The sequence below is a fragment of the Euprymna scolopes genome, chromosome 33, assembly GCF_053919585.1.
Source record: "Euprymna scolopes isolate OS-2025 chromosome 33, ASM5391958v1, whole genome shotgun sequence".
Taxonomy (NCBI): Eukaryota; Metazoa; Mollusca; class Cephalopoda; order Sepiida; family Sepiolidae; genus Euprymna; species Euprymna scolopes.
The window spans coordinates 58,764,157-58,777,888 of record NC_136514.1 but is presented as its reverse complement, the minus strand read 5'-3'; the positions used below and the strand labels follow the sequence as shown (position 1 = coordinate 58,777,888).

Sequence of the window (13,732 nt, the reverse complement as noted above, 5' to 3'; positions counted from 1 at the left end):
GCCGTTTTCGAGTCCATAGGGACTTCTCACACTCACACAAAATTCCTTTTATATAATAATATGGATAGAGATAGAGATACACTAAGTCAGTTTCATGTTCATACGTACGTTATCACCTTCCACCTCCTTTTTTTTTAAAAAAAAGGGTCGGTGATTAATCCGTCGTTGTTAAGGTGAAAAAAAAAACATTATCGATTTTAAAATAAAGTGTTCCAAAATCAAATATTATCATCCCATTGATTAAAATAGTAAAATTTTAAATAAATACGTTTCAAAGTGATATTCATTTTATTGATTTGAAAAATATTTAGCGAACAATTATTTTTATAGTAAAACAGAATATTTATTGTTTTAAAAAGAATTGTGTTTGAAATAATTAGATATATTCATGTTATTGATTTCAACTATAATTGTTACTCTGAGAAGACTGATAACAATTATTGTTTTAAAACGTTTAATGTTTAGGGGATATACATAAAGCGCACACGATTATGAATTATATGTCGGAATCTTTTAGATGAATTTATAGCATTTCGATTATTCGGACTACTGTTCCCGTTTTGGGCTTTATTCTCACAACATGTCTCATTTGACCCTTTTCGGGTGCGTCTTGTCAATTCAGGAATGTTTTAAAGTATTGTCTAATATTCACATAAAACCTATTTGTATGAAGGACAAAGTAACGCAGTTTAGACGTAAATATTTACTAACATTTGGCGAGCCGTATGAATTTTTTGGATGAGCTACGTGCGGTCCGCGGTCCGTAGTTTCTCCACGCGTACATTAGATAATATTGTTTCGTTTTTCCTCTTATTATCTCCAATTCTATCTCTCCTTTGCAGTTCCCTTACAAGAGCGATGGCTACCAAATCAAGGCTATCCAGAGTATCAGCAGCTATGCTTCACAGAACGTCACTTTCCACTGCATGAACACCATTGCCTACCAAGACGAGGCGATCAACAGCAAATACAAGGCCGTCAAGCTCTTGTCATACAATGAGGAGAATTTGTCTGCCGAAGGCAGACGAGCATTCCGATACGGAGTCAATGTTGATGGATGCAAGGTAAGATAGTGCATCTTTTTTTTCCAATTTTTTTATCATTTTGTTCTAACTGGGAATGGAGCATCCTACCGGATGCAAAATATTCACCTGCTATCTTATACATTCCAACCGAGAGATCTTTTAAAGATTTCAACTGACCCTTTAAGTACAGTTGTTTGTATATCACCTGCACTTGGTTCACCTGGTATATTGTCCGGTTAGTTTTTAAATTTCTTTTTCATGAGTCCGGTTGCTCCTATAATTACTGTAATTAGGAAGATCTTCTTTGGATTCCAGTTTCTTTTCATCTCGTACATAAAATCTTGGTATTTAGTTATCTTTTTCTCGAGTGTTTCATTTTACTTCAGTCGAAGTTCTCGGAAAATAAGGGGCCCCTTTTTTGGGACTAACACTTGATCTCTATTTGAAATAGATAAGTATTCGATTATTCCATTAAAGTTCTCCTTAACTCCTCAACCACAAAGTTAGTCAAGAATTTGGGAATATAATGTTCCTCTCCTTAATTTGGATAACTCTTCTATTATTACATCGATTCTGTTCGATTTGTTTCGTTTCATATAAGTGCTACGATGTATCTTTATATATATATATATATATATATATATATATATATATATATATATATATATATATATATATAATGTTTTTCTTATCATTTGCAGTATCACATACTTGTCACTGACCATTTAAATAAGTGGTACTAGTGCACTTATTGATCCGTGCTAAAATAATAACGTTATTATTTAAAAAGCCATTCTTAACATGGGCAGGGGAGGGAGTTTTATACCTATTCTGTACTTTAACCTTACAATTGAATAAAAAAAAAATATAAAACTTCAATTAAACTTGGAAATACGATACAAAAAAAATAGCACGGATCAGTAAGTGCATTAGCACCAAATAAGTTATAGTATACTTTTCTTGTTATCTCTCGGTCTTACATTTGGTATTCTTTCTCACAGAAGAGCCGTTGCGAATCTATCTCTGCTCTATCATTAGTTTCATGGCAGGTGCTTAGCTGAACTTCTATCTAGTATTTCCCTACTGTAAAATAGTTGCAATAAACACTCATCTATCTACAACTTTCCAGAACAAGAATTCATCTAGTCTGGTGGAGTATCCAACTTTGTGTTGTTATTTGATGTGACATCACTCTGAGAAGATGCACTATTCCTCATTAAAAAAAACACTAGTATGCGTTAGCCATACCAAGGAGATCTTATTTGGGCCACAAATATTTTGAATATTTAGTCAGCATTTTACTTGAATCCTCATACCAGGTTGTCTTGATAAACTCCTGAACAGAGAGACCTTCGACACTCGAGGATAGAGTCTAGTAAGAATTCAAGTTCTTCTTTTTTATTTTCTTATCAGTTTGTTCAAACTGAGGATGGAACATCCTACCGGATGCCAAACTAACTGCCTGCTAACTCGGATATTCCAACGTATATATATTTTTAAGATTCTGATACTTTAAGTTCAGTATGTGTTTGTATATGTATATGGATATGTGTTTGTATTTGTTAGCATAAAACTAAACCTAATTGAGAATTCAGATTTAGGTACTTAGCAAAATGGAACTAAACATTATCCTCGAGTGCCTCTTTTTGTTTAATTCAGTCGAAGTTCTCAAAAATCAAGAGTCTCTTTCTGGGGTTTAACACTTGATCTCCATATATAAGATACACAGGTATTTGAATATTATATAAACACTTATCTATTTACAGCAACTGTCAACAATTTCCCTTCTTTATTCGTGCCAATAACTAAATGAAAATTCTATGAACAAAGTTTATTTCCTGGAACTGTCTGAGTTTACTGATATTTCTATGAAAATAGTGTCCATTGTATAAATAATGAAGAACTGACCAAAATGAGATAAATTAATAGTACAAATAAATGCTCAGAAAGTAATATTGTGCTACACAGTTCAATAAAAATAATAAAATTACATTGTAAGAGATAATCTTTAATTTACTCGTTCAGTCTCGCACCTCTTGGCAGACAATATTCTTTTTTGCCCTGTTTCTATCCAATTTTCCCTTTTTTACGTAACGTTTCACTGACTTTTTCTTTGAAGAATCACTGCATGCCAAAATTACTATGAGTTCTTTTAAAACCATTACAACAATTGTTATATATTATTATAATGATATTCGCAAACGAGACCACATAAAGGGGAGATCACTTTCATATTTTTGTTCAGGGTTGTCAAATTGGCCTTTTTAAAGGAAAATTGTTCAAATTTAACATCTTCTTAAAGCATTTTGGCCTTCAAAAATTCTATTTTCCTTTTTCAACTAAATAACAAGCAGAATATTATAAAGATATTAAATTAAAAAATAATGCCGTTTTTTGAAAATGAGATAAATTATAATAGTGGTTCCAACCTTTTTTTTTGGTCCAATCCTCTGTACTCCCCAAAGTATTGCCTCTGAACAAATAATCAAACATGGTTTTTCTTTTTTCCCTATTTTCAGACTAAGTCGAACAAGTGGGATAAAACTGTGATAGAGATGAGTACCACAAACAGCAAACTGCTCCCAATCCTCGATGTCGGAGTGTTTGACGTCGGTAATGCCAAACAGGACTTCCATATAGAATTGGGAGAAGTGTGCTTCAGCTAGAAGACATAAAAACAAAAATCAAAAAAAAAACACCACCACAGCAAACCATTTCTTTGCCTTCTACCACAGCTCGTCATGTGTCCACAACGTGTTCTTCCTCCTAAGGTGGATAACCTCATTCAATAGTCGAACTGCAATCGCTCGAACTCGTTAAAATGATAATTAAACACACAGAACAAAACAAAATCTATCCAAAGGGTCAATAGATTCTCCCCTCACCATCATTCTCGTGGTCATTTCATATTTCTTTAACTTTCGTGCGCCAAGGCACTATTCGATCTTTGGGAATCTTTGCGATCATGGGAGACAGAGAGAAACTTCTTTTTTCCTTTTTTTTTTGTTTTTAAAAAAAAAGAAAAAAAAGAAATAAAAAACAATTAAAATCTTGGACAAAGACCCAAATTGTCTGAAAAAAATTTAATATGAATAAAGAAATAAAGCAATTAAATGGAGAAATAGTCGTTGCCGTCCTTACCAACGGTGTGTCATATTTTCGCAACGGTGCTATTGTATATAATAGTTCGATTTATCGCACTTTCTTATCCATTGTATGTTTCTTTATTATTATTGTTTTTTTTTTTTAAGAAGACTTTTTTTTCACGAATGAAAAAAATCTACATCTGTTTTCATGTCGGACCTTAGCTGAACGAATAAAAAGTGGTAAAAAAATCTTTCGAAAAATGTTCAATCGTTTTTTTTTTCTTCTTTTCTCATCCATAAAACTGCGAAGGTCCAGAATAGTTAACAGTCAAGAATTTGTAAAAAGAAAAAAAAAGTGTATATATATATATATATATATATATATATATATATATATATATATTAGTAAACGCAGTTAAATTAAATTCTCTACCGATCCATTAAATCTTAAATTGTGGAAACTGTTTGTAAGATATTTTATTTCAGAATTATATTCTGACATTTATATGCTTTATCGACACAGGAAAACCAAAATGACGACTGAGGTGATGGTTTAACTTCGATTATTGAAAAAAAAAAGTGGCAAGTCTTCTATAAACTTGTCATTTCCAGTGGGAAGTCAATGACAAGTTTAGCGAAGTTTGAAGTTAAACGATGATCTCAGACGCCATGCAGTAAGCATAAAAAACAATATTTCACCTGAGAACATTGAAATTGAGGAAGAAATAATCAAAAGTGAAAGATGGCTAGCAGTGATGGGACGATTTCAATATTTTTTCCCCCGATTCTGATACACTTGCCGATTCCGATTCTTTTAAATTTTCTATATATTTAGTTATGGAGTTGTTTTTCCTTTATTATCTTCAAATTATTGTAAAATTATATTTTCATCAATCTAAAAAATATACTTGTGGGTGTTGATCTGTAGATTTAAGTTTTACTTGCAGTTTAAAATCAATCGAAAACATTGTATGATTAGTACCAGCAATTGAAAATTAAGTTTGAAACAAAAACAAAAACAAAAACAAAAATTAAAGAATCATTTTTGACAATGGAAAATAGACATAATTTTTCGGATTCTTATACCAATTCCGATACCTTAAAAGTTCTGATTTTTTTTCTATTCCAATTGATAGTCGCAACACTAATGGCTAACTAAGTGGCGATGCCTATGTAAAAAAAAATAAAAATAAAAAATACTACTATTCATGCATTCAAAACCAATCTTATATCTGTTCAACATCAGCGCTTTGATATTGTCCCCAATCGAAATAAATGGCTCTCGTCTCGAAGAAGCACTCTGCTATGACAAGCTTCTGAGACTGACCTTCACACCTGACCTGAACTTGGAAACTTACATCAGATCATTATTATAGCCGAGGTCGCTGGAAAAATGATTGGATCATTCTATCGCTTCAGAACGTATCTCACTCCTGATGCAATCCTCTACATGTATAAGAGCTTAATACATCTTAAGATGGAGTAAAGTTGCCAAGAAGGAGCTGCAAAGAGACCATTTCTCACCTAAACAGGGTACAAAACCAGCTTCGAAATCTGGTGAATAAGCCCCTCCTCCCCAACTTCCTTTTTTACACAGAAGAGACGTTGCGAATCTATCTCTGCTCTATCATTAGTTTCATGGTAGGTGCTTAACTGAGCTTCTATCTAGTATTTCCCTACTGTAAAATAGTTGCAATAAACACTCGTCTAGTTACAACAACTTTCCCTTACTCTCTATTTGTGCCAATAACTAAATGAAAATTCTATGAACAAAGTTTATTTCGTAGAACTTTCTGAGTTTACTGACATTTCTATCAAAATAGTGTCCCCTGTATTTTAAAAAAAGAACTGACCCAAACGGGATAAATTAATAAGTACTAATAAATGCTCAGAAAGTAATATTGTGCTACATAGTTCAATACAAATAATAAAATTACAATGTAAGACATAATCTTTAATTTAATCCTTCAGTCTAGCACCTCTTGGCAGAAAGTTCTCTTTGGCCTGTTTCTGTCCAATTTTCCCTTTTTTACATAACATTTCACTGACTTTTTCTTTCGTAAAGAACCACTGCATGCCAAAATTACTATGAGTTCTTTTCTAACCGTTACAACAATGATTATATAGTATTATAATGATATTCAAAAACAAGGTTACATAAAAGGGAAGTCACTTTCATATTCTTGCCCAGGGTTCTCAGATTGGCCTTTTTAAAGCAAAATTGTGCAAATTTGACTTCTTTTTTTTTTCTGAAGCAGTGTGGCCTACAAAAATTCTATTTTTTTTTTTCAACTAAATAACAAGCAGAATATTATATAGATATTGGGTTGGTGCAAAAATAATGTCGTTTTTCGACGTTCAACTTTCTGTAAAAAAAACGACATTATTTTTGAGCCAACCTAATAGTTGCTTTAAAATTTTGATTACCATAAAATCTATGTAATATTTGCATATATTTTTTTGCAAATGTAACAATTTATACAATATGTGCATATATTTTTTGTAAATGTAAAACTGCACTTGGGGAGGATATTTTACTTGTCGTTTATAATTAATAATTATGATTTTATCATTAATACCATCGATGATACAAAACAACAACAAAAAATTAATTAAAGGAATCAGTTTTGACATCACAAAAATAGGCACAATTTTCTTCCAGTTCTGACACCGATTTCAAAACTGATTTCGATACCTTAAAAGTTCCAACTTTTTCCAATTCCAATTAATCGCCCGAACATTAGTTGCAAGCCAATTATTTTATAGCGTTATTCTTCAGATAAACGCCAGTTGTAGAGGTGAAATTTTACCCACATGTATCTGCATAGTTTGACTTATTTAAAAAAACCAAAAAAAAAACCCGGTAACACAAATGTAAAATGTTTACTATAAGTGTGTTATCAGGTTCGTTTGTTAAAATATGGATTAATAAGTTGTTTTTTTTGTTTTTTTTTAATATAACAATGGAAAATTAGTTTATGGAATAATGGATGAGCAAGATAATAAGCTAACATACATAAGGGCGCAAAGACATCATTAAAGTTGAATCAAGATATTTCGGTCGATTTGTTCGACTATATTCATTTGGTAAAATAAACTTTACAAAATGAATATGGTCGACTATTCCATAAACTAATTTTCTATTTTGTAGGAAATTTTTATTTCATATTTACTGTAGAAAAGTACGTCATCTAATATATAAAATTTAAAATGCAAAATGAAGTCAGTCTGAGTTGCATCGATTCATTGAAAGCGGGAAAATAAATTCCACTTTCTTTAATGCGGAATTAATACCCCGTGTCAGACCAGATATCTAGTAACAATAAATACAGAGAAAAGAAGAAAAGAAACGAAAATAAAAGAATCTGTCCCTCATTCTACTTTAAAAAGAGATATTATCTCGAAATATCATTAAAATATAATAATAATAATAATAATAATAATAATAATAATTCAGATTTCGTTTATCAACATCTCTCTGGAAAGGGATGGGATTCATTTCCAGAGGATTTCCCTCAATCCCAGCTTCAAACCAGGAGCTTCAAAGATCAAGGATGTTGTAGGTACCTACAGTTGCAGAGGTCTGAAGGCCGCCTAAAATATTGAGGATTTGTAGTTTTTTCAATTGTCCTTCCAGACGACTTGATACTACTCCTAGTGTACCAACTACAACCGGGATTATTTGTTTTAACCCCGTGTAAACGCCTTATCGCCAAGGCCAATGAAGCATAATTGCTCCACTTTTCATTCTCCTTCTCTTTCACATTCCTGTCCCAGGGCACTGAAAAGTCTACAATCTGGCAGTTTTTTGAGACCTTGTCAATGACGACCAAATCCGGACGATTATGTTCCAATTGCTTGGTCGTTATGACACTTTTGTTCCACCATACCTTGCCATCCTCACTTGTTCTCACTTCATTAGGCACCTCCTTAAACCATTTTCCAGCACACTTCACCCCTACTCTCTTACACACTTCCCAATATATTCAGAGTTCCATGCGATCATGTCTTTTACGGTACTCTTTCTGGGCCAGTCCACTACATCCTGCTGCAAGGTGCGCAATTGACTCTGAGGTCTTACCACAAATCCGGCATTCTGCAGCAACTTCCTCTCCACTTTTTTTTAACAATCGTGTTCCTAATGCCTGCTCTTGTGCTGCACAAACAAAAGCTTCAGTACTCTTAGCAAGATACCCAGCCATTGCCATGATCTTTCATCAGCCACTTCTGCTATATTCTGGAAGAACCTTCTATGCATTTTCTGCCTAGCCAGTTCCTCTGCCCTTTCTCTATCAATACGTTTCACATAATCAGCCTTGGTCTCACATACCTCCACTTCATTGGCCACAACCTTAAGCATCCACTCCTCACTTCTAACCACATGCTCCTTCAACGACATCTCCTCAGTTCTAACACAATCTTTTACACTTTTCAGTCCTCTCCCACCGTCTTTCCTCTTTTGATACAGCCTTGCTACACTACTTCGAATGTGAAATATACCAAACATTGCTAAAACTTTTCTTGTTTTGATATCCATGGCATGCAAATCCTTGTCAGACCATTCTAAAATTCCCGCACTGTATCTCAAAACACTGACTGCCCATTTATTCATTGCTTTCATTAGGTTTCCTCCATGCAGTTTCGACTTTGAAATTAGTTTCACTCTTCTAAGATACTCCTTTCTGACTTTCTCCTTCATTTCTCTGTTCATGATGCCTACACCCTCCGACACACCCAAATACTTATACCCTGTATCTTCTATTTCTTTCAGGATTTCTCCATTTGGCAGCACTATTCCATTATATTCATCATCATCATCATCATAATAATGATGATGATGATGGTATCCTTAAAACTGAAACTGTATATTAGTAAGTTCCCCCATCTCTCCCTGTGCACCTGCCCCCTTTTTTTGTGTGTATGTAACAATAAACTAGTGCCACACCAAATAAGTGAGGAGGGTCAAGGAGAATTGGAAAGACAGAGGAGAAAAAACACTAGCAAGACCTCTGTTGGATGAGTGCAAAGAGGACTAGGACCTTAGGGAGGCTTATTGCCACCCATATCCCAGTGAGGACATATAGTCACTACAAATGAGAAATTAATGGTAGATGGCTATTGTGATAACACAAATTAATTTTCAAAGGTTGTCAAAAGAGGTGGAGAGTACTGGAAATCTGGGGAGACTTGTTGTCACTCAGACACCAGGGAATACTACAGGCTGTTTTCAAAGAGAATTCTCAGATGATGGCCTGTGTGAAAGCTCCTAGTGAGCAATAATAATAATAATAACAATAATAAATTTTAGTGCCGGTATCAACTGGCACTACAGCAAATAGTCGACAAGTGTCGTGGAGGATGGAAAGAACAAGGAGATAACACCCAAATCAAACCTCCACTGGATGAGTGCAAAGGGAACCGGGACCTTCGGAAGGCTTATTTTCACCCAAATTCCAGTAAAGACCAATGGTCATTGCCAGTGAGAAGTCAATGGCAAGTGGCTGTTCTGATAACACAAAGTCATTAGCAAAGATTATCGAAAAAAGTGGAGAGTACTAGAAATCTCGGGAAACTAATTATCACACATAATCCAGGGAACACCACTGGTTATTGTCAATGAGCAATCTCTGATGATAACCTGTGTGAGAATTAATGAGTACAAATCATAATAATACTAATCACTTAACGTCTATGTTATCGAGTTTTATTTTCAATATACATATTGATAAGGCGTCTAAAATATTATAATCACAATTTTAAATGACAACCTTATTATTATTATTATTATTATTATTATTATATGAAGAAGAAGAAAACGTATTATTATCATTCTAAATAATAATGACAATAATAAAAACATTTTTTTTTACAAAATTAATATAAGAATACTAGACGTTTTACTTCGTTAAAAAAAAAAAACGTCATAGCCCGTTGACCAAACTGATGATGCTTTATGCCAAACTGATGCTGCTGCCGTTAGTTGAACTGGCTTCCTTCAGAGGAGGAAGTTTCTTTAGAATATTAAGTTCACAAGTGATCCCCAGTCGCATGTATGTCCCGATTACAGGAGATGACAATGTTAGGTCTTTGCAGTTCTTATGTTGAAGTCCTCCTACATACAGCGCCTGGTATTCCCAGATGGTCACCCATCTGGTATTGACCAGGCTCAACGTTGTTTGACTGGTGATCTAATGCAAAGCAGACTGTCAACGTGATTGTACCATATATTTCAAAATTGATAGTTGAATATAGTTAAATTTGTGCCATGCATTAAAAGCTAATCCTTATTTATCCCTAACTGTGCATAGAATGGATACCATAATACTTAGTAAGTTGTACCTTATCATAACAAAGGTTCCTGCAAAATTTCAACCAGATCAGCCCAGTAGTTTCCGATAAAAGTAGAATGGGCCGAGAGACAAACATATAGACTAAGAGAAATATATTTACAATGATAATGATACAGCAAGTATATTTCTTGATGATTTGGATTATTTGAACTATAGTTCTAATCTTATAACATTTTGGTTGCTGTAACCTTCGACCTTCTTCAGGCGTGTCTTATTCAACTCGTGAACCTTTTTATCGAACTCGAGAATCTGGATTGTCTAATGTCTGCACCGAATTGAGCTGGAATTAATAACTAATTAAGTAATTAATTAATAACTAATTAATTGCTTAGCAAATGGAGTCAAAGGTGGCTTCGTGGCTGGGCTCGAATCTCCCGACTGACAGGAATTGCCATCCTACACTGATGATTGCGTAAGCATGAAACACTAGTGTATGTAGGTATGAATAATTATTATATAATTTATATATATATATATATATATATATTATATATCCGATCCTGCATTTTGCTAATTCCTGCCCTCTGATGAGAAGGAGAGTATTTCTTCGAAACTCCGCGGATTAAGCACTATCCACTTATCTTGTGTTTACTTTTTTAAAATTAAATATGTTTTTAACTCTTTTTCAAGATTCTTTTAACATGTTTTATTAATCATTTGTTCATATATATATATATATATATATATATATACACACACACACACACACACACACAGATATAGCATAATCATGTTGACACACCAGTTCTCGTCAGATCACCAAAGTTAAGCAATGTTGAGCCTGGCCAGTACCAGATGGATGACCATTTGGGAAGGCTAGGCACTGTTTCCAGTCGTCCTGAACCGCCACTGGTACTCAACAATGTCGACTCAGGAGAGTTGTGGTTGAAGATTGTGCAATTCTTGCAACAAAAAATCCATGCACCGGCATCCTTACAGTGAGTATCCATAGTCTGTCAAGACTAGAGGAAACCTTGCATATATATATATATATGCCCCTTTTATTCCTTAAGTTCTTATCGATGGCTCTGTTTTCAATGAGAAATCGACTTTAAAATATCTTGTTTTTTTTTTCCTCATCAAATCTTTTTTGGCGTTCATATATAAAATCCATTGTTTTTTCTGTTTATCATAAAATAGGTTTTCTCTATCACTCTAAACACTTTCCCACACCTGAGGTTATTCTGTATCTCTACGAATCCACCATCAGATCATATATGCAATCACATTTGAACTAGTGAATCTCTGTCCCAGTTGAATGTTCTTGATAGATTGCAGAAACTTATCTGTAATTTGATTGGTCCAACACTTTCTTCTTCACTGCAACCTCTCTCTCACAGACATCTCTCAGTCTATAAATACTATTATGTTATGTCCGAATCCGATGCCTTCATTTAGTCTCGAAAGACAAAGGATACCTCCTGTAGGGGCAGCTATGCGTGAAGTTGTGAGGCAAGAGTTGCACAATTCCAACCACACCTCTCCTGAATCAGCACTGTTTGAGTCCAGTGGCAAGGAGAAGTCCAGGATGACTGGAAACAATGCCGATATAACAGAGAGCACATACAGCACCTAGAAATCCCAAACGGTCACCCATTTAGTACTGACGTGGTTCAATGTTGCTTAACTTCGGTGATCCAGCAGGAACCGGTGTGTCAACATGATTATGCCGTACTTATGGTATGTGTTCTTATTATTATGCCGTTATTATGGTATGTGTTCTTCTCAAAAAGGTGCAATCGAATATGGTCTGAATAAACGTAAAATAAATATTTAAGATGAGAATAGTAATTTATTTATTGCAGACTATTATCCTCATCTTTTTTAGTTGTTGTTTCATGACGTTTCGACCAACTATTACTCTGGCCTTCATCAGGTGGTAACAGCAACGGACTAGGACCTCCGAATCTCCTAACTGCATCCTCAGCAATTACTGCCTTTCATAGTTGGTGTCGTCTCACCACGATTTGGCCAAGTAAGCCTCTGGCCAGCTTTGGGTAGGATTGAAACCGCTATCTTCAGACAATGCTCATCTGGAACCATAGAGATTCAACGTCTCTATCCACTGCGCCACTGTCCTCGAAGACCAGAGGAATAGTTGACTGAAACGTTGTGAAATAATAACTAATAAAGATGAGGACAATAATCCGCAATAAATAAATTAATAGATAATACGCGTCTCAATAATGAATTCCAATCAAACGATATATATGAGAATAGTAGTCCGAACAATCTAAAGTACAAATTATCATCTAAAAATAGACGGAAAAATATGCGTAATAAATGCTGTGAAATATTAATTTGCTTATTCTAAAAAATAAAAAAAGGAGAAAACGACACATCTAAAAAGTGAAAGTGTTTAGTTCAAACAATACAAATAATCCTCATCTAACAAATGAAATATACTTTTAAGGCAGAAGAAATTGTATGTGTAAAACAATGAAATGAAAGACAAATTTGTTTATTAAGTCATCGAACAATATTTATTGATTGATAGTTTTCGGTTTATTGCTGAAGAACTGAAAAATTTATTTAATGTAATATTAATAAATAATAGGATTTGATCTAAGGAGTAATTTCTTTTATGGCGGGGGGGGGGGGTAATGAAAAAATATAATACATATTTTTTTCGGTGAATACGTGTGTGGGATTAACAGAAAGAAAGAAATGGGTTGCATATTACATTTTATTTAATATTTTGCACAAAGACTTATTATAACAAAAGAAAAAAATTAATATTTGTATAGAATTTGAACTGACAAGTTTTTTGTTTCCTACTGACGTAAGATCAAGATCTAGTTCGGTAAATGTCGGTTAGTTTGGTTCAAATTCTGTAGAAGCACTCAAAAATGTTTTGTGTACTATTATCATGAAGGTTGTTATAATCTACAACGTTTTGACTGATGCAACGACCCATCCTCTCCAGCTCATCAATTTTAGAATCACAGCACAGAATTATGAACTGAATCGTCAACAACCAAAAGGACAATAGTATTCCGAAATATCCAAATTTTCAGCTCAAGAGATAGAAGACAACAAAAATATGTAAGAGGAATACACACAACAAATACTGTTTATTTACATGTGCGTTACGAAAGAAATTCGTTCAAGTTACAATGAATCGTAAATATGTTGAGATGTGAGTGATGAAAAGAATATTATATAATGTTTTTATGACTAATAAAAAAGATAAATATTAATACATAAACGGAATTCTATTCCAAAACAAGGACGTACTTAGTTTTTTTTGTTTTTTTTAAATCAGAAACTG

The 13,732-nt window shown here is 33.7% G+C and overlaps 1 protein-coding gene across 2 annotated transcripts in view; it reads left to right on the top strand.

The window, feature by feature from the left end:
• The window catches only part of LOC145258244 (uncharacterized), a 94,948-nt gene extending 90,586 nt beyond the window's left edge, over positions 1-4,362 (top strand). For both annotated transcript variants that reach the window (XM_080116218.1, XM_080116217.1), the window contains 2 exons: positions 843-1,064; positions 3,545-4,362. In XM_080116218.1, coding sequence (XP_079972344.1) covers positions 843-1,064; positions 3,545-3,691 — 369 coding nt within the window. In that variant the 3' untranslated portion in view covers positions 3,692-4,362. The remainder of the gene's footprint in view (positions 1-842; positions 1,065-3,544) is intronic.
• Positions 4,363-13,732: the final 9,370 nt, after the last annotated feature.